This window comes from Peromyscus maniculatus, chromosome 18 (genome assembly GCF_049852395.1).
Source record: "Peromyscus maniculatus bairdii isolate BWxNUB_F1_BW_parent chromosome 18, HU_Pman_BW_mat_3.1, whole genome shotgun sequence".
Taxonomy (NCBI): domain Eukaryota; kingdom Metazoa; phylum Chordata; class Mammalia; order Rodentia; family Cricetidae; genus Peromyscus; species Peromyscus maniculatus.
The window spans coordinates 24,332,586-24,352,937 of NC_134869.1; the positions used below are offsets into that span (position 1 = coordinate 24,332,586).

At 43.6% G+C, this 20,352-nt stretch overlaps 1 protein-coding gene across 5 annotated transcripts in view; it reads left to right on the forward strand.

Moving 5' to 3' along the window:
- The window catches only part of Poc1b (POC1 centriolar protein B), a 105,208-nt gene that overhangs the window by 61,196 nt on the left and 23,660 nt on the right, over positions 1 to 20,352 (forward strand). For all 5 annotated transcript variants that reach the window (XM_076554681.1, XM_076554680.1, XM_076554682.1 and 2 more), the window contains 3 exons: positions 1,109 to 1,177; positions 2,050 to 2,202; positions 9,852 to 9,932. In XM_076554681.1, the coding sequence (XP_076410796.1) occupies positions 1,109 to 1,177; positions 2,050 to 2,202; positions 9,852 to 9,932 (303 nt within the window). The remainder of the gene's footprint in view (positions 1 to 1,108; positions 1,178 to 2,049; positions 2,203 to 9,851; positions 9,933 to 20,352) is intronic.

Consider the following 20,352-nt stretch of genomic DNA (forward strand, 5'->3'; position numbering starts at 1 on the left):
CTGCAGCCTAAGTCTGTAACAGGGTGTCCTGGTTACTTTCCTGTTGCTGATAAGAAAACCTGGCAAGCAGCTGAAGGGAGAAAGGTACTCCATTACAGTTTCAGGAGGGGTGGTCTACAGCGGTGGGGACGTCATGGCACCGGGGACCTGAGGTCAGCCTGTCACTGCTAGTCTGGAAGCAGAGACAGAGAACATGAAGTGGGACCAGGCTATAAAACTGCAAGGCACACCTGTAGTGATGTGCTTTCACCTCCTGAAGACTCCTTACCTTCCCAGACAGCACTGTCAGCTGGGAGTTAACTGCTCATGCGTAGAAACCTATGGGGGCATTTCCCATTCAATGCATAACACAGGTATATGGGAGTAAAGCAAGAGGTTCTTTCCAAACCTTTGTATATCAGTTCAAGTGTATGTTAAAAAATAACAAACGTTAACATTTCAAGATGAGGAATAATTCCTCCAATCTTGCTGGACTAAAAGGTTATGCATCTTGATCTCGTGCAAAGTGAAGATGTCCAACTTCAGGGGAATGGTTGAATTTTAAGCGCTTATTATCTCTCGGGAGATGATAACTTCCCCCACCCACCTCCAGCTGTTCTCGGCTGCTCATCTCCATGGTTGTACTGCTGACTTTTCCGACTTGAAGCTCTCCTCCTGTGTCCCATTCCTAAACTTTTAGTGGCTCCCTGTAGCCTGCTTTGGAAGAGAACCCAGCGGGGCCTGATATGGTCAGGAAATGACCTGTACTTACGTTCCCTCAATGCCATCGCTTCACATTTATTGTTTAGTTTTTATTAGTAATTGGTTAAATACAAACCAGAAAGCTAGAAAAGGTTTGACAGAAATTCTTACCAGCTTATACGTGTGCAAACTTTTCTTAAAGGGCGAAAACAGCCGTTCCTTCTTTTGCTTATTATCGCTTGTGTTCTACCATACTTGGGTTGGCTCTGTATCTGCACTCGGCCCCCATTCATTGTTAGCTACCGGATGCGCCCACCGGACACTAGTCACTGGGTGACAAATTAGAACGCAGAAGTGGTACTCAGTCCTGTTGGCCTTGAGAAAAGAGCTCTCAACACTCTTCCCTTTACTCCCCTTTGTCTTTTAGGGACCTGTCTTTACGGTTACATTCTCAAAGGATGGAGAGCTGTTTACGTCAGGAGGTGCGGATGCGCAGGTCTGTACGCCTTTGATTTGGATCCAAGGACCTGACTTACATCTTTAGGACCCTCATCACTAGCTAGGCTGTGCATGTTGAGATGATTACCAGTAGATTTTTGTGTTAGTGTCCTGTTTGCTGTCACACAGATGAAATAGTTCCAGTTGAATAGTTTTAAGAATTCCGCGGGTATTTTCTCTTGCTCTATTTTAAACTTAACAATACATTTATTTGACACTGAATGCCCAGTTTCAGTGCCCCTTCTACCCCAATGATTGCCTAAGATTTTGTCTGTACTTCTTATTTCTTCAAATGTTGAGCTGCCTGAGGGGTTATAAATCAAAATCATTGATGAGGCAAATCTACATTTACGTGAGATGACCAAAAATCATTCATAGCCAGGTTATTGAATAAAATGATCAAGTCAAAAGCATGGTATGGGGCTTCTAGTGAGGGGCAGAGAGAAGTGTTTTAAGTTTATAAAAGACCACCTAAGTAAAAATTTGGTTTGGTTTGGTGTAGTTTGAGTTTGGGTCTGGGGGGGTATTTTTGAGACAGGATCTGTCTCACTGTGTATCACTGGCCTGGAACTCACTAGCTAGGCCAGGCTGGCTTCAAACCTACAATGTTCCTCCCAGCTCTGCCTCTCAAGTATGTGTCCTGCACACCCAGCTCCGAGTAGACGTTTTAAGTTGGGCATGAAAGCAATTCAGAATGCTGCATCTCCTCCCTGCCATGCCTAAAATATTGAAGAACAATGACAGACATGTGTGTCTCTACGCACAGACGTTCTGACTGCTCAGAACAGTTTTTGATGTTTGGCTTTTTAAAATCAGCTCTGAGGTTTCAGATGCTGGCCAATAACTACCGACACCTCTGACTCTTTGTAGGTCTTGTTGTGGAGGGCTAACTTTAATCAGTTGCGCTGTAAAGATCCTAATAAAAGAAACCTCAAAAGACTGCATTTTGATTCCTCACCACACCTTCTCGACATCTACCCGCGATCACCACATCCCCATGGAGAGAAAAAGGAGACTGTTGAAGTGAGTATGTTGTACACATTTGTCCTACGTTTTATGATCACTGTAGGGCTGTTATTGAACCCAGTGCTTAAAATTATACTGATTTATATAAAACCTGGTCCTGCCCCCCAAACAACAAAGCTTTGAGAAAGTCTGTTGTTTTTACTACTAAAATAAAACCATAGGTGGACAGTATGAATAGCTCTCAAATTCGCTTGACATGAGATGAAATGTATTTCTTGACAGCTCAGAAATAAAGCTAAACATTGTGTTGGCAGGAATAAAAATGAGAAATCAAGTCTAAGGCTGCAGAGTCTGAACTTGCTGCCTAACCAGTCTCTTGGGGAGAGAGGTGGTTTGATAAACCTCATAAGAATAGGACTGAATGGCAAGTGTTTTTATACCAACTAATGAAACAGGTTTCCAGAAACCTTTTATAGCCAAACAAACTAACAAATCCACCTATAAACATTTAAAGAAAACATTTATCATTAAATAGAATAATTGAGGCCATATTAATGATTGAGACCATTTTGTTGTTGCTTGTACATACACACGCGCGCGTGCGTGTGCGTGTGCGTGTGCGTGTGTGTGTGTATGAATGTATTTTTACCTTTACAGGCCTGCAAGATGGCTCAGTGGTAAAGGCACTTGCCACACTAAGCCTGACGTGATCTAAGTTCAATCCCCAGATCCCACATGGTGGGAAGAGAGAACTGATTACCACAAGTGGCCCTCTGACTTTATTTAACACACAACCACGCTTCCTAAATGAATTCATTTTTGTAATAGTTTACCTTTCCAGGAGTGGTTTGTTGCATTCTTGCTTTAAATACCATACTGGTCTTGAACTCAACAATGATCCTCTTGTCTCAGTGTCCCAAGTACCAGGAATACAGGCATGAGTCTTCTTATCATTTGTTGACTGGAAGGCATTTGTTGACGTATTCTCTTATTTTAGCCCATCAATATGTTTTTCTCCAGTCAAAGAAGAATCCATTTTTACTGAATCCTCAGCTCATGTTAGGCTTCTTAGTTCATCTTTTACAGTTCTTTCAAGTCCAGTTCTGTTCCAAGAGCAGATATCAGAAATCACAATTTCCCTGCTCATTTGAGTTTGGTTTTATGTTGTTACAGAGCTTTGACTTTAGAGTAGTTATTTTGCTTTCTTATATTTTCTTGTTGTTTTGGTTTTTGAGACGAGGTCTCCTGTAGCTTAGACTGGCCTTGAACTTACTTTGTGGTGGAGGATGACTTTGAACTCCTAATCTGTCTGCCACTGTTTCCCAAGCGCTGATCCCGGGCTGCTGAGCACGGAGACTTTATCTGAATGCAGGAGCCCAAGTGACTCCCCCAGTCACCTCCTCTATGCCCACCTCAGTCATTCTGAGGGCTGGTTTCACCACTCATGGTCGTCGTCAGGCCTCTCCACTCCTCTCGCCTGAAGCATCCACACCTCATGAGCTGGGTGTTCTCGCTGCCTTCGCTTGTTTTGAAATAGGGCTCTCGATGCTCATTCACACTGATTGGGAACTCCGTATCCCCCAAGTGCTGGGACTTCCACGTGTTCACCATCACACCTAGGGGGTTTCTTCTTAAATTTTGTCTAATCCAGCTGAATTTGGGGATTTCTACTCTTGTTTCTTATTGGCAGTGTTGCTTTTTCAATTCTTTTCTGTATTTTTATCTTTTTGAGTAATATTCTGAGTATTAGTCACTATGCTTTGTTACATTTACATTTGTCATCATTACGCATGTGTGCATTCATGTGTGCTTGCACTTGTGTGTGTTTGTGCCTGTGTGTGTTTGATGCTGGGGATCCAGGTCACGGCCCCTTATATGCTACAAGTGACCCACCTCAGAGTGATACTCCTAGTCCTCATTTTTCCTTTCATTCTTTGAACAAAAGAATATAATTTTTTAAAAGATTTATTTTTATTTCATGTGTATGAGTGTTTTGCCTGCATGTATGTGGGTACCATGGGCATGCAGTGCCCTTAGAAGCCAGAAGAGGGTGTCAGGTCCCCTAGAACTGGAGTTATAGACAGTTGAGAGATGCTATGTGAGTGCTGGGAATTGAACCCAGGTCCTCTGGAAGAGCAGCCAGTGCTCCTAACCACTGAGCCATCTCTCCAGCCAAAGAATGTAATCTTTTAGCTTTTTCCTCAGTTGTCACAGTTATTAAGTTGGCCTTCCGTGGTCACATAGAACACAGAATAAATGTGGAGATAGACACATTTTCCTTGAGTGTCCCTTTCTTGTGTTACCAAAGTTAGTTTGTTGGCCCTTGGTGGCTTTTACTTTCGCATTTCCATGGCTTAGCTGGGCTGGATCAGGATAAAGAAACCCCTGGCCATGTCATTCACATGGCACTCACCCAAGTGACCTGTGTGGCTGAGTGATATTTCCCTGGCGTCGTGCTCTGCAGGCCCAGACAGAAAAACAAACCGTTTACCCGGGTTTACTGTTAGCTCGGGTCCATTTAACAGAGCCAGACTTTAAAATGTCAACAGGGTGACTGAGGAGCTTGTTCTGACTCTTCAGTCGAGAGCCCTGAATCCACCCAGGCTCCTTTATGTGATCCGGTCAGGATGACCCAGACTGCACAAAGACACTCCCGACTACTTTTCACATGGGCACTTGCATTTCTATTAAAAGCTGCCTTTTCATTATGGAACTGGAGGCCAGTGACACGGCACAGAATGCAGAGAATGTGCCTGAACATTTTGTGTGGCCCGGAGGAAGGTGGCCCTAGGTACCCAGTTTAAATCACCTCCAGGTATCAGCTATTTGAGTTAACCGTCTAGTATGACTGACTTTTGTAAAACTCTTTCCAATGCTGTGCCAGAGAAGTAAAAGAATTCTGCAGATAAACAGCCAATCATCTCATTTTTAAAATAAGCTCACAATAAAGCAAAATATAATGCTTTTTTGTAGAAAGCGTATTTTCAGTGTTATAAAAAAAATAATAACTGGGTATCAAGGTTTTGAGTTTTTTTGTTTGATTGGTTTGGTTTGGTTTTTGGTTTTTCAAGACAGGGTTTCTCAGTGGAACTGATAGCCATAACCATCCTGGAATTCCATTTGTAGACCAGGCCCGCCTCTGCCTCCCAAGTGCTGGGATTAAAGATGTGCACCACCATGCCCAGTTATCAAGAAAGTCTTCAAATTAATGAATATAGATCCTTCGCAGAAAGAAAAATATTGTTTAATTTAAAACTAAAACGTCATGTAGATGTAGTGTAGATCAGAGAAAATTACTATGCTCATTTACGATAAATTATGTTTTAAAATACTTGATTCTGTGGGTTAAATTTTCTTTCAAAGTTTTAGGGAGGTGCACTTACATTACTTCAGAAATACTTTAGAACTGAAAATATTCTAAGTGTTCAGAATTTAAAGAAAATAAAAAATTATTTTTAATAAAAAATATTGAAGTAATTTCTCTTCTTGTAGTAGCCAAGATAGTTTAATTTTTGAGTTTGGAGCAGTATTGGCGCCCTATGATTTATATTTTTATTATGTTTTCTTAACCTTCTGCATGAAGTTGTTTGGCCTGTGCAAAGCCCATTAGCTTGCCAGCTTGGTTTGGTTTGGTTTGGTTTGGTTTGGTTTTTTTGAGACAGGGTTTCTCTGTGTAGCTTTGCACCTTTCCTGGAACTCACTCTGTAGCCCAAGCTGGCCTTGAACTCACAGAGACCCGCCTGTGTAGTAGTAGTAGTTCATCCTCACCAGCTGCCACAAGACAGAACTGCATTGTGCAGCTCCAGGAAAAGAACAAAACAAAACAACTTTGCTTTCAAAGGGTGGTCATGATTTGCATAACATTTGCATAACACTGTCCTTTCTAATCTTGCCCCTGTCTGCATATTTAATGGAAAAAACAGAAGCATTCGAAGGGATAGATCCATGTGAAACCAGATAGTTATTTTAGGCATGGCAAAATGTTAGAAGGCACAGTACTTAAGTCAAAATTATTAATAAAATAATTATCTTGATTGCTTTTAATTTCAAAGTGGCCACTTGAATATTACCACTATCTGTAAATTGCATATGGAACTCAACATGTTATTTAGCAGGACAGGACACATCCTTTTATTTAATTATTTTTTTGATAACCTGACCATGATTCATTGTTGAAAATTTTGTCGTGATCAATATAAAGCATGTTTATGCTGTTTTGACCTCAGTAAATATCCTGAGGCACACATGATAATAGTAATAAGAATACCTAATGCCTGTGCAATACTTTCCTGTGTCTTTACATAAATTATTTCATATTACTACAAATACAAATGCTGAAAGCCAGTAATGTATTTATCCACATAAGAATTGGAGCGAGTATTAGCTGACCATGCTGGAGTTGCAGCCCTGGCCCTATGGCTCATTGGGCATCTTACATCTATTGCGGTACTTCAGTTTAATAAAAGGTAAAATCTGGCGTTGTCGGCAGACACTGCTGGGGGTCCTCACTTTGGGACCCTTCCCTTGCCCGTCAGGAACGTCTAGTCTAGGGAAACATTACAGACTGCATTAGTACAGGGGCTGATGTTCTTGGACTCCTCGGTGTAGACCCTCAGAGCAGGGTGTGGAGGGACCTTCAAGGTTCTACACAACCTTCTGCTCATTCATACATCTCAGTTGTACCCCGCTGTTCAGCCGATGAGAACCCAGCCTCTCAATCCCACCCATTTCAAGGCGATTTGATTTTATGCAGCAGCAGTTTTAGCTAACATATAGTAAAACACTTGTAATTACATACATCCCAAACTTACAGAAAGTCAAAGATTTTGTTTTGTTTTGTTTTAAACAGGAGGTGCCTCCTCTGTCCTTGTAACTTTCTTAGCATTTTCTTTCTGAGCAGGGAACGAATGTTGACCATTTTTTATGTGGCCACTAGGTGGCAGTAGAGAAAAGAGTAAAATGTCTCTGGCTGGTTTGCCTAAGATTAAAGAGCATGAAGTCAGCCCAGTGTCTCTTCCCCGAGACGGGTGAGCAGCAGTTTGTTTTCTGCTGTCAACAGCTGGAAGGAAGAAGAGCTGCTGGGCGACTGAGCCAGGCTTCCTCCACCCTTCCCACACTCAAGTATCTCCCTGCTGTTCTGTGTCTTCCCCTTGTGTCCCCTCCGCTCTATTGTTTGTTTGTTTGTTTTGTTTTTCGAAACAGGGTTTCTCTGTGTAGTTTTGGAGCCTATCCTGGAACTCACTCTGTAGCCCAGGCTGGCCTCGAACTCACAGAGATCCGCCTGGCTCTGCCTCCCGAGTGCTGGGATTAAAGGCGAGCGCCGCCGCCGCCGCCGCCACCCCACCCCCACCCCTGCGCCCCTCCGCTCTAACACAGGGGGCTGGATAATTACAAGATGAATTTAACATTCCTAAAAGCACAGCTAGAGGACTGATTATAGACACATATAACAACACTCGGGAGGCACGGGAGTTTGAGACCAGCTTGTGGTGCTTAGCCGTGGAGAGATCAGTCCCCAGAACAAAACCAGGCCAGCAAGCTGGCCCAGCAGGTAAAAGAACTCGCCGCCCAGCCGGACAACCCGAGTCCAGTCTCTGGGATCCGCATGGTGGAAGCGAAGAACCAACCTCACAAGTTCTCTTTAAGCCTCTTACACACGTCCCGTGGTGCAGTCACGTGTGGAGGTGTGCATGCGCTCGCGCGTGCGCACACACATAAAAATAAAATGTAATCATTACAACTACAGCTGTGCCCACCAAGCCTGAGTATTTTAAAATGAATCCTGCTCTTCCTTGCCAGGACCTCAGCCTGCAGGTAGGAGTCGTGTCTGATGTCTGTCTCTCCCAGATGGGTCTCTCGAAAGCACTTTAGACCCCAGCCTCATGGTCTTCGCTGATTTCTTCACTCTTTGTAATTTGGCCTCTGTCAGCCTTCAGTCTCCGTCTTTCCTGTCCCTGTGCTTTGGCTCATCTGTACCATGTTCGCACTCTGCCACTGTACCAGGAGACTCTTTGCTCATCTGTACCATGCCCACACTCTGCCACTGTACCCGGAGACTCTTTATCTCACCCTGCCTCTCTGACTTGTTTTCTAAAGTTGGGTTTGTTTTTATTTTTTGTGTGGAGGATTTTGCTGAGCTGTATCTCCTTCCTAAGTGTCCTCTGTCACTGAGCAGTCAGCTGGCGTTTTCTTCTGGCCCCTAAGTGCATGGAGTGCTGGTACCATTGTTTGCTATAAAGTCCTGCCATCTTTATTGTCCTTGCTTCTCGTCTTGGTATTGAGGGTGACTGGGTTTTATTTGGCACATTTGGGGGCCTTTGAATTTAGAAACAACTTCCCTCAGAGGTAGTCATCAATCTAGAAAATCATCCCCCTTTCTCTGTAATTTTAATACATACATATTTTCAAACCTATACTTAAATATTGTTTCGCTTTGAATAGTCAGGAACTTTTGGATAAGTTGGATTGAATTGAGTATATTTTCCGTAACTTGTCTTCTTATTTCATACAAAAACCTTGAGATGTGTCTATAACACGAACTGACACATTTGTATGTGTTCTGCTCATATTTCACTGCGGTGTGTATTGTAGTGACTGCATTATAGGCATTCACAGTCCGCGCTGGCATACTGAGCACGCTAGTTCTTCCGGTGGTGTTATTTCCATTTTCACTTTTCTCAAGAATAATGCTGCTCAGCTCCTCTTCAGATGCTCATTAGCCCTCAGGTTTTCACTCCTGGAGGTTTTTTCCATAGACTTTATATTCATTATGATCTCCACATCAGGTGTGATCACAGACATGTGTGTCGTGCCAGCCCCCCCCCCCCTCCGCGCCCAGATCTTACTTGTTTATTCTGACCTGACTTGTTCTACAGTTTGAACATCACATTTGGGTTCTACTTACTTAACCCCTGCCTACCCTTCCTAGCAGGGATCCATGTACCCAGTCAGTCTTTAGACCTGTTGGTCCCCTTGTCCGTTAACGAAGGTAGCCATTGTGTCTCGCTGTGGTTATCTCCCATCTGGAATGCACCTTGCTCCTGAACGGTCTAGTACACTTTCTGTTTACTTGAGACTTCTTCAATGTCAACAGAAGTATCGGGCTTTCCCGTGAATTCCCGGTGAATTCTCTTCAGTTTTATAGTATTTGATGTTCTCTTCAGTTTTATAGTATTTGATGTGTCCATATTTTAACTTTGTGTTGAAATCCACTTGGGTTTGTGTGCTGGTTGGGGCTAGCAGTGCCCTTCAGGTCTCTTAGTGGGGCTGAGGACTCAGCAGTAGATTGATTATTTCTCCAGAGGTAATCGACCATTTTTGAATGAAAGTTTATTCCTTTCTCTGATTCTTACATCTTAACATTTTATTTCTTTTTCTCATTTTAATGTACTGGCTAGGATTTTTTTCTGCATCTCTTGAGGTTGGTCTTTCTACTTTAATATTCCTATGTAAGTAAATTATATTGCTTTTATAGTGTGAAAATAACTATTTCTGGCTTATGTTCAACATAGTCAATATCATGTACATTAGTAGATTTAGTGAATTCATATTTTGCCAATATTTGTGTGCTTTTCAGTGAATATATGCTTTATTTCTAGACTACATTAAGAATACTAGTTGGTTTGTTTTTTTTTTTTTTTTACCAATAGTGTTTGGCTTCTTACGATAGAAGATGTTACATTAACTTACTTTGTGTATGCACACAGATTAATCCCAAACTGGAGGTGATGGATTTGCAGAGTTGTTCTCCCCCTGTCGTGGACGTCCTTTCTTTTGATTCTACCACAGTAAGTTCTTCTTTAACTTAAGCAGTGTTCAATTAGTTATCACAGCCTATTTCCTTAAAAAGTGTGTGAGGCGGGGATAAAACGTGGGCTGAGTAACCTAACATTTCAGCCTAGCCAGGCTTGGCACAAGTCATTTTTAAGTTTCTAAACAGCCACCAGAGGGAGCAGCGACCGTTTCCGAACATCTTTTCCTTTGAGGCCCCTAAACTTGGTCTAACTCACCCTCCCGTTCCTGCCCCTGGATATTACACGGTTGTCACGGTGCAGACCACCTGCTTTGTCGTCTTTCGGAGACGCTTGCCTTCTAGAAGCTTTGCCTTTCGAAGCTCTTAGGACATCAGTTCCTTCCCTTTGTTTTTGTTACTCTTGATGGATTATCCAGAAAGGTCTCCCTAATGCTTGCAATTTTGTTTATAAGAATTATCTGATATTCTGCATACTGGGTGTCTGAAGGCTTCGGAATCAGAACCTGAGCCTTTTACCTTCTGCATCTGCTCGTCCTTGTACACAAACCACAGGGTCCCCCTGCTCATTGCGCCAGCCTTGCTATGGGAACAGGAAGTGAGAGCATGTCGTCCTGGACAGCACTACTGCTAAGCTGTCCGTTTAGATCCATATCGTAGGTGAAATTTTAAAGAAACATGGCCTGGCATAAGAGTAGATGCCCAGAATAGTATCGACTGCAGCGGAGTTCTGCCTGTACCAGGAAGTACTCCAGATCTGAAGGCCTCTCAGCATTAATGCTCAGCAGAGGACATTCTTCCCATGGGACATTGTGGTGAAAAGCACCACATGGTGGCAACAAGGAGCTCCTTGCCAGAGGGAAAGCCAGACTCAGCTGGTGAAGCTGGTCTGTGCACTCAAAGCGCTCATGGACATCAGCATTTCTGCATGAATGAATGGCTTGTCAAATTAAGCACTAACTAGCTACCTAAAATTTGCCACTGTACTCTCCCTATAGAAAGTCTTCAATGAATTTGTCACAGCATACGCCATTGACCTTATACATTCCAGTGAGTTGAGTGTTTTGTCCTGTTGATAGGTAGGTTGTGACATGGACTCCCTCCTTGTGACATGTCCGGCAGACTAAAATTTAGTGTTCCTGACCTAGAAACTATCTCAGATCGTTAAAAATTTTTGTTCTACTTATTGAGACACAGGGCTTCCTGCCAGTAACCTTTAACCTTTGCAAAGACTCCTGGCTTGAGATCTCTCAGCAGTCTCAAGAGTTTGCTGTGAAGGATGGGCCTGTTACCAGCTAGGGTTTGCAAAGGATGTCTGTCCCTTGGAGGTAATCCCAGAGGTACCAGAGGCAACTAGTTTACAAGGCATCGATGAGACTTTGAAAAGGAGTTCTGGGTAACAGACATGACAAGGTTGACCGTTATTATAAAACACAAATAATATTGACTACTACATTATCCACAAGAAGGAAACATTAGCCTGGATTATGTGAAACACTGCCTTTTTTTTTTTTTTTTTTTTTTAAACAAAACCAGTCTAACATCAGTGACTTCACTTTACAAGAAACATTTCAGAGAATTTTGCGCCTTTCCTGGATCTTGTTCTGTAGACCAGGCTGGCCTCAAACTCACAAAGATCCGCCTGGCTCTGCCTCCCGGGTGCTGGGATTAAAGGCACATGCCACCACCACCCGGCCGAGAATTCATTTTTAAAAGTCCTGATGCCAAACCCTATGGCACTTGTCTCTAATCTTAGAATTTGGGAGTCAGAGGCAGGAGGCTTTTGAGTTTCCGACCACTTGAGTTATATAGTAAGACTCTATGCCTGAAGACAAGGGCTGGAGATGTGTCGGCAGGAACGTGCCTAGCACATGGAAAGCACACTAACGTGAGACTTAGCTGTCCTCCAATAGAGAAGAAATTAAGGCATGCGGTATCTCTGTGGTTTACATTTCTGTCTCTAATGCCTGGCAGAAATTTTGATATAATATTTGGGGGATCAAAATACGCTGAGAGATCTCAAAAGCTTGATTATACCAAAAAAAAAAAATGTTTCTCTGCAAAAGATTGGTCCTGGATATCATATAGGCCTGGTTTTAAAATGTTGATCTCCTCAAATGCCTTAATCTTTATTTTGATTATATCAAGTCGCTTATTATATAGTTTTCTGGCTTTTTAAACAATCTTTTCTTCAGGATTCTGGTTTGAATCTTAGTATTTTCATAAACCCAGACCAAGATTCTGACATCAAACGTTGAATTAGGGGTGGCTGGGATGTGGCTCAGGAGTTGAGATTTGGCTAGCATGTTTGGACTCATGATTCCATCCCTAACCTGGGACAAGACTATACTAAGGGAAAAGAAAAAAAAAAAAAAAAAAAAAGGCTGGGCGGTGGTGAGGCACTCTGGAAGCAGAGGCAGGTGGATCTCTGAGTTCAAGGCCAGCCTGCTCTAAAGATCGAGTTTCAGACAGGCACCAAAACTACACAGAGAAACCCTGTCTCGGAAAAAAAAAAAAAGATTGTCCTTAGGCATTTAGCATTAGCCACCTGTGATGTGGCTACACAGGGTGTCCCAGATCCTCTTCACCACTCTCGTCAAATAGAATTAAAATTGAAGGTGTTTGTTGGGACTGAAGAGAGGGCACTGTCTGTATAGTGCAGGCCAACCCCGTGCATCAGCTGGGCGTGGTGGTGAGAGCCAGTCATCCCGGGCAGAGGGGAGGCTGGATGTGCGCTTCCTGGGGCTCAGGCAAATTACAGCCTGAAGTGTTAACGTATTAGCTTTATTACTTGTCCTACAGGTAGATGAACAAAATGCAGTTAGCGCTCTTACAGTTGTTCTTCTGAAGAACAAGAATCCAAACACAGGCTTCTCCTCAAAGAGCTGAGAAATGTCTTTACCTTTATCCCGGCCATGATGTGTGCTTAAATGTAATGCGTATGCCTACAGGGTTTCTCTGTGCAGCTTTGGAGCCTTTCCTGGAACTCACTCTGTAGCCCAGGTTAGCCTCGAACACACACAGATCTGCCTGGCTCTGCCTCCCGAGTGCTGGGATTAAGGGCGTGTGCCGCCGCCGCCGCCGCCGCCGCCGCCGCCGCCGCCGCCGCCGCCGCCACCTGGCGCGTATGGCTTTCTTTAGAGCTAGGGACAGCATTGCAGGTCACATTAGTTATTTATAATAAAGACAGGCTGCCTAGAGAAGCATTTGCAAGGTGCTACCTTGAGGTAGTGCAGTAGCACTCACCCTCGGCTGATGAGAACAAGGTCATGGCGGAGGGAACGAATGTCAGCTTCAGGGTTCTTCATGTCAGGGACAGGTTGGTAAGGGTGGTGTTCCAGAAGAGGTTCTTAGTCCCCTGGAGACGATAATAGAGGACTTTTCCGGGAGAAATCAGCCCTTAGCCTGAGCAGAGATGGGTAGGATTTTTTTTTTTAAACTAGAATATTTCAGGTAAGCAAAGCAAAGTTTAGTATATTCCTTTAAAGTGTTTGAAGATGTGTACCATGATAATAAAATGCACAGTAATCTACTTCTAGATATCTTTTTCTCCTTTACTCATTACACACACACACACACACACACACACACACACACACACACACACCCCACACTTCCTTTCCTCCTTTCCTGAGGTGTGGCTTTGTAGTTCTGGGTGACCTTAAACTTGTGACCGACCACCTTGCCTCGCTCGGCCCTTTCCCTCTACACCTGGCTAGTTTGGGTCCTTCACATTGCCTTACCCGACAGATGGCAGATGGGACCAAATCCTGGAAGGATGCCCACTCATATACATCCATGTCCCTCAGTAAATATTTATCAAGGAGCTATTGTTCCGTATTGCTCCCCATTCTTGGTTTGAAAGAAACGAGAAGAAAACAGTCAATTAAAGCCTGTCCAGAAAAAGCTCCATTTAAATCCTAGTCAGGGAAACAGGCAAACAGGCAAGTCTCAGACTAAACAGATAAAGTTTTTAGAATAGTGGATAAAAAAAAAAAAAAACCACAAAAGTGAAGAAAAACACAGAAGGCTTTGGACGGTAGCAAAAGGCTGCAGGAGTGTGGTCAAGACACCTGCTACGCCAGGTGTGGTGGCGCACGCCTTTAGTCCCAGCTCTTGGGAGGCAAGGCAGGCAGATCTCTGTGAGTTCAAGGCCAGCCTGGTCTACAGAGCGAAGTCCAGGACAGCCAGGACTATTACACAGAGAAACTCTGGAGAGAGAGAGAGAGAGAGAGAGAGAGAGAGAGACAGTCTCATGGCAGGTGCCATCTGGGGAAGTAAGTCCTGCAGGGGCAGTGGGAACAGGGCAGTAACTAGAAAAGTAAGGAAGCCACCTCAGGCAGTGGTGTCTTGACACAGACAGGCTCCAGGGAGGTGGTGATGGACGGCAGGGCTCTGAAGACATTTTGAAGGTTGAGCCAAGAGGATTTCCTGACAGATTGAATGTCAGCTGTGGGATTCCCTATCTCCTCTCCTAGGGGACAGTGAGGTGTAGCCCTGAATAGTCTCAGGGCAGCTGGGAATATCTTCTGACTCAGCCTCATCTTGACAAAGAGCCATGAAGAGAAAAAATAATTGTGGTTTTCTTGTCTTGGGCCCTAGAATCGGGGAAAGGAGATTCTCTGCTGTCTCTGTGACTTTGGGAAGTCACTGTTCCATGTCATTTAGAGTCACATTTCTCAGCAAAGTGTATTGGCTTCTCTTTTGCCAAGATTTTGACCTCAGCCTATTGGAGTGAAGAGAAAGGTTGCCCACTTTCATGGACCATATGGTACATACTACCTACCAAACAATGTCGTATTGGCACATATGTGGACACAGGGAGAGTAGACTCGCAGACAGAATATTTCCACGGGTGTTGTGGCAACAGTACATCCTGGTTACCAGACAACATTGTGTAACTAGTTCAGAGTTATTTCAGTTCCTAACTGCTTATGTAAGCAAAGATTTGGAAGAACTTATTTGAAAGAGCACAGTGTCTGCAAGTTTAAATGTCTCTAAACTAAAATGTATATCTTTGACAGCTTAAAATGCACGTGCAGGCTGGAGAGATGGCCCAGTGGTAAAGAGCACTGGCTCTTCCAGAGGACCCAGGTTCAAGCCCCAGCACCCACATGGCAGCTGACAGCCGTCTATAACTCCAGTTCCAGGGCATCCAACACTGTCTTCCTTACAGACGTACATGCAGACTAAACATCCGCACAGATAAAAACAAACAAATTGATCTTAGAAAAAATGCAGGTGCCCCTGTAACGCACGATGTTCTGGCCTCCTGCCTCCTCTCCTCTCCCAGTGCTAACATTCTTGAGTTTACCCACAAGCATCTCCTCAATTTGGAGTAGGTCAGGTTCTTTTTATAAGACTGCATTTGATTTATAAGTTTAGTAAATATGGTTTCTAAAACCAGATATGCTAGTGGCTCATAGTAAGCAGGCGGATGTGTGTGTGTGTGTGTGTGTGAGTGTGTGTGTGGGGGGGGTTGGTGTTTTGTTTTGGTTTTTTGGTTTTTCGAGACAGGGTTTCTCTGTGTAGCTTTGCGCCTTTCCTGGAACTCACTTGGTAGCCCAGGCTGGCCTTCCGAGTGCTGGGTTTGTGTGTTTCAAAGCACTGTCTCAGTGGCCTGGAGTGTCTGTGTCCCGCTCCTGCGCAGGGGATTTGGAAGGAAATGCCCAGGTGACTGTAGGACCCCGGCTGGACTCTTCACTGGTGCCTCCCTCGATGTGACTTTCTTTCATTAAAGGTTCTTTGTCTTTATGTCATCTGATAGTAAATGCATTAAGTTACACAGTGATGTTGACTGTTAGATTCCAGGGTGCTTGGTAGGAATAAAAGAGGAATTTTTAAAAGATCTAAGAAATATCTTAAAATTAGTCCTCTTTATAAAATTGAAATCTGTGAAATAATTAAATTGTCAAAGGCGTTGAAGAAATAGAAAGTGCGTACTTAACAAAAGTAAATGAGGGAAAAAATGCATCTTCCCAAGTCTCCTGTCAGAAGTAAAAATGCGTCTTGAGTTTCTCAGATGCAGTCTTTAAAATGGAAGAAAGAGAGATGCGGAAACTTTCCAGATCAGTTAGACCCTTGCTCTTAAAGCACTCACAGCCGCATGTTGTGGAAACTACTAAAGTTTTAAAGGCAAAACAAGTCTTTCCCTGGGAAGGCTGGGAGATTGATGTTTAAAGCACCAACAACACAGATGTTTGTGTGTCAAAGGAACATGGCATCTTGTTTTCTGAACAGAGCTCTCAATACCTTAGTCTTCAATTCATCTCCCTGTGAAGGAAAGAGATGCTGTAGGCCGAGATTGTCCTTTCCCATCTACATTAATCTGCTCTTCAGTAAAAATCATGACAGTAAGTCCAAGTTGTTTTATGCAGGTAAAACCCCTCCCACCCACCCCCCAAAAATTGCTGATTTGAGCTTCTTTATGTTTCAGAGTCTTGGAGAAAGAAAATGTAATGAATTTACCAAAAAATGTGTACGAATCAAATTTATATAGACTGTCATGGTTAGATAGTACTTTTGTTCTGTTTCTTTACTCCTGATGACAGAAGAGGTTTCCTTTTCTATGTTAAGTGTATCCTTTAAAACAGGAAACCGTACAGAAGGATTCTTTATAATGTGCCATTGGCCGCCTAACCTGGTAAACAGTCCTTGTAGATCCCTTTAGAAAATGAGCACATTTCTGGGACTGGAGGTGTTGAAGCTGCAGATCTCATTTCTGCCCCTGACTCCCTGAGGTACTGAGTTTCTGCACCGTGACCGCCTCAGTGACACCCCAGGCTCCCCTCTGCCTGGGAATCCAAGATGCACCCCCAGTTCCCACAGCTGAGGCGAAGGCATGCGGAAAATGCCAGCAGCCCTCAGCCCACACATCCAGCCAACTGGTTCCTTCCTCTTCCTGGGGAAGAGCAACATCCTCTGAGATGACAGGCCATGCATGCACCCTGAGGAATGCAGGAGCAGCAGTGAGCTTTCACACAGGAAGTTAATGGCTCGGGGCAGCGCTCTGCAAATGCTTTGCCCCTGGCTGTCCTCTTGAAGAGCTTCCTGCCCACCCAAAGGAATGCGAGGCCATCTGTGGGGCTGTGGAATAAAGTGACCTTACTTTCAGCCCTTCTCTGCCTCGTGCCCGTCGGGGTGTGGGTTACTGGGTGCCGCTTAGATAGGGAAATGTCGGCCCTGACCCACCCTTGCCGCCGCGATCTATGGTGGAAGTACTAACTCTGCCGAAGTATGTTGTTCAGGAGTCCCTGATGCCTTATGAAGTTCCGGGCTCTGAAATCGTGGGGCTTCCAAGAGATGCACAGCCTCGTCAGCTTGGCTGTTCGGGCCAGCACTGGTCCTCCCTTAGCTGTCTCTGGCCAGCCCCCTTCTCCTCGTGAGACAGTCAGGAATCATGGAAGATATCCCACCTGGAGTGTAATCCTGCATCCTCAGGCACAGATAAGAAACCATATTGCTGAATCAACAACCAGCCGGTCCCGTTACTTAAACTTCAGGCCGACTTGTTTAGACGTTTACATTTAACATATTTCAGAGTCATTTGGTTTCGTTTTTCCTAATTCTACAGTATTTTGGTTTTTCTTCACTTGAGATAATGATAAGACTCCAGTTTTTTTGTTTGTTTATTTTGTTTTGTTTTGTTTTTTTAAGAGCTGAGGATCAAACCCAGGGCCTTGTGCTTGCCTAGCGCTCTACCACTGAGCTAAATCCCCAACCCAAGATTCCAGTTTTACAGGCACTTTAAAAAAAACTTTTTTTTTCCAAATCACTGCAAATTTTTCGTGGATTTCTGTGTTATGGTGGCACAATTCTTTACTGTTTGTTTTAAGTTGTAGAGGAGATGGAAAAGGAATGTCAGGCATTTCCTCTCCTCTCCAAAATGTCTCTTTAATGAACGTTCCTCCTCCCTCCTTAGGAACAAAGTGTATTAGTTCACAAGGGCCCTCTGAGTGTCTAGGATGGGACAATCCAGGCTCTTTCTTTGTTCCTCAGCCTTGAAAAGGTCATTGGTAGTGTGTTTACCATCCGGTCTTACCTCCCAGATCCCTCTAGTCTTTACAAAACTTCCAAACTTCTGTAAGGAGTTCCTTGTGGTTTTTTTTGTTGTTGTTGTTGTTTTTGGTTTTGGTTTTTGTTGTTGTTGTTGTTGTTGTTTGCTGTTAAAATAATTGTTTCAACTTATGCTGTTCAGCTAGACCCTATATGGATACATAGTAAGTCACTCTAAAGAATAGATAAGGTATAAATACAAAGATCTCTGTAAAGGATTGCTTACCCCATCATTGTTTATAACAACAGCAGCAAGAAAAGAATATAAAACAGAGGTCCTTTAAAAGACACTCGTTAGATAGAGGTGTCATCAGGTGGAATATTATGTGGCAGGTCTGTGTCTAATCGCAATTAAATGCAATGTAATAGGATTCTCTATTTGATCCTGGCTGGGGGAGAGAAAAAAAAAAATCTATCTACGGAACACTGCTCCAGCATCTGGCTGACAGTGGCCTGTCATACTTGAGGACCAAGGGGTGGAAATTGACAAAAATTCAATGTAGACTAAATTTTAGATGAGAACACCAGTGTTAAGTTTACTGCTTTTCGTATCAGTGCCATGGTTGTGTTACGGAATGGTCTTTTCTTCAGAACATACAGTGTCATAAGGCAGATCAAGGGGTGCAATGCCACCAACTCGTCAGGAGATTTGCAGGGAAAAGTCACCAATGCAGATATATAGCGACATGACAATTGTGACAAAATGAGAGAATCTACATTGTTATTATTATCGTTGTTGCTGATCTGTTATCATCTTTATAGCAACAGTTCTCTAATTTGAAACTGGTTCAGAATTAACAAAAATTATATTTTTCTATGTCACAAGTGAAAATCCTCCAGACTTCATATGAAAACAGTTTGTAAAAAAAAATGTGATTTTAATTTTGTAACAAGGAAGAGTGTGGTGATCCTTTCAACAAAATTCCTTCTCCATACCTTCTATAGATCGTGTTCTAACCTCATCCATGGAATTTGCCCAAGTCCATCTGGTCAGCAAATAATGAAGCTGGATTTTTACCTCTGCTTGGTTTTAGAATGTGTGCTTTTAATCACTGTGTGGTGTATGCTTCTACCAACAGCATCTTTTGTATTCTATGAAGAATAAATGATTAAAAACTAAGAAATGATAGTTGAAAAATGAGAGGGCACATGCATCCCCTCACACAACAAATAGATGCTATACCTTGCAAGACACAGACATTGTTCACCCATTGACATAGAGTCTTCCAGGTTATTAGAATCCAGAAGTTTGAAGAAGAGGCCTTGTCCTCCAGGCTCGGGAGCTAGGGGACAGACCAACTGGTACTGAGTTACTCAGGATCCTTAAGAACTGGGGCTAGGAAGAGGTTGACAGGACCAGCAGGCAGGGAAGAGCAAGGCTCTACTTCACTGACCCGGGGTCTCATTCTCTTGGTTTCCATTTGCAAAGCCTAAGGGAATCTGCTGTCTGGGATGCTGTGCTTTGCAGAAGTGCCAGACTGCCTGACAGAACAGTTCCAAAGATGGATATGATACCAAGAAATACACTATATTATATGAGGATCTGTTGAACTAGAGGCTAAGAACTCTTTTTTTTTTTTTTGGTTTTTCGAGACAGGGTTTTTCTGTGTAGCTTTGCGCCTTTCCTGGAACTCACTTTGGAGACCAGGCTGGCCTCGAACTCACAGAGATCCGCCTGCCTCTGCCTCCCGAGTGCTAGAATTAAAGGCGTGCGCCACCATCGCCCGGCAAGGCTAAGAACTCTTACAAAGAGCTTCAGAGCATTAAGTTCACTCTAAAATATGTCTACAAGTATTTCCTCTCAGTAGCAATATATAGAATTTTCTGGAAACTGGAGAGATGGCTCAGCAGTTAAGAGAAAACCTGCCATCGTTCCCAGAACCCACATCCTCCCTCCAAGCCCTCCCACATACCCTCTTCTTTTACTAATTATTATCACATGCAAATATGTATGTGCATATATATTCTTAAATGTTACCTGCTTCAGTCTATATAGTGTTACTTGTGTGCATGTTTTTAGGGCTGAACTTTCGGTCCTGGACACCCAATTGGTGTGCTCTTCCCTACAGAAGACCACCTCTCCCATTCCCAGCATTCCTCAGTGGCCAGTAGTTTTTTGTGTGAGGTTGAGGCCTTGGGAACTTTGCCCTGTCCACTTTGACACGTCCATTGGTGTTGTCCTTGTCTAGGTCGTTTGGGCAGTTGAGACTTTATGGGCGCAGCTTCTGACATTCCTAGGAGACACCATCTCACAGTGAACTCCCTTATGTCTATGGGAAGGCAGAACATGCTTGTGTGTACACAGAGTCAAAGGATAAGCGTGGAAGAGTGTTCCTTTTTCCCACCCCGTGCCTTCTGGGGCTCCCATAAACTCGGGTTGTCAGGCTGGTGGCAAGTGCCTT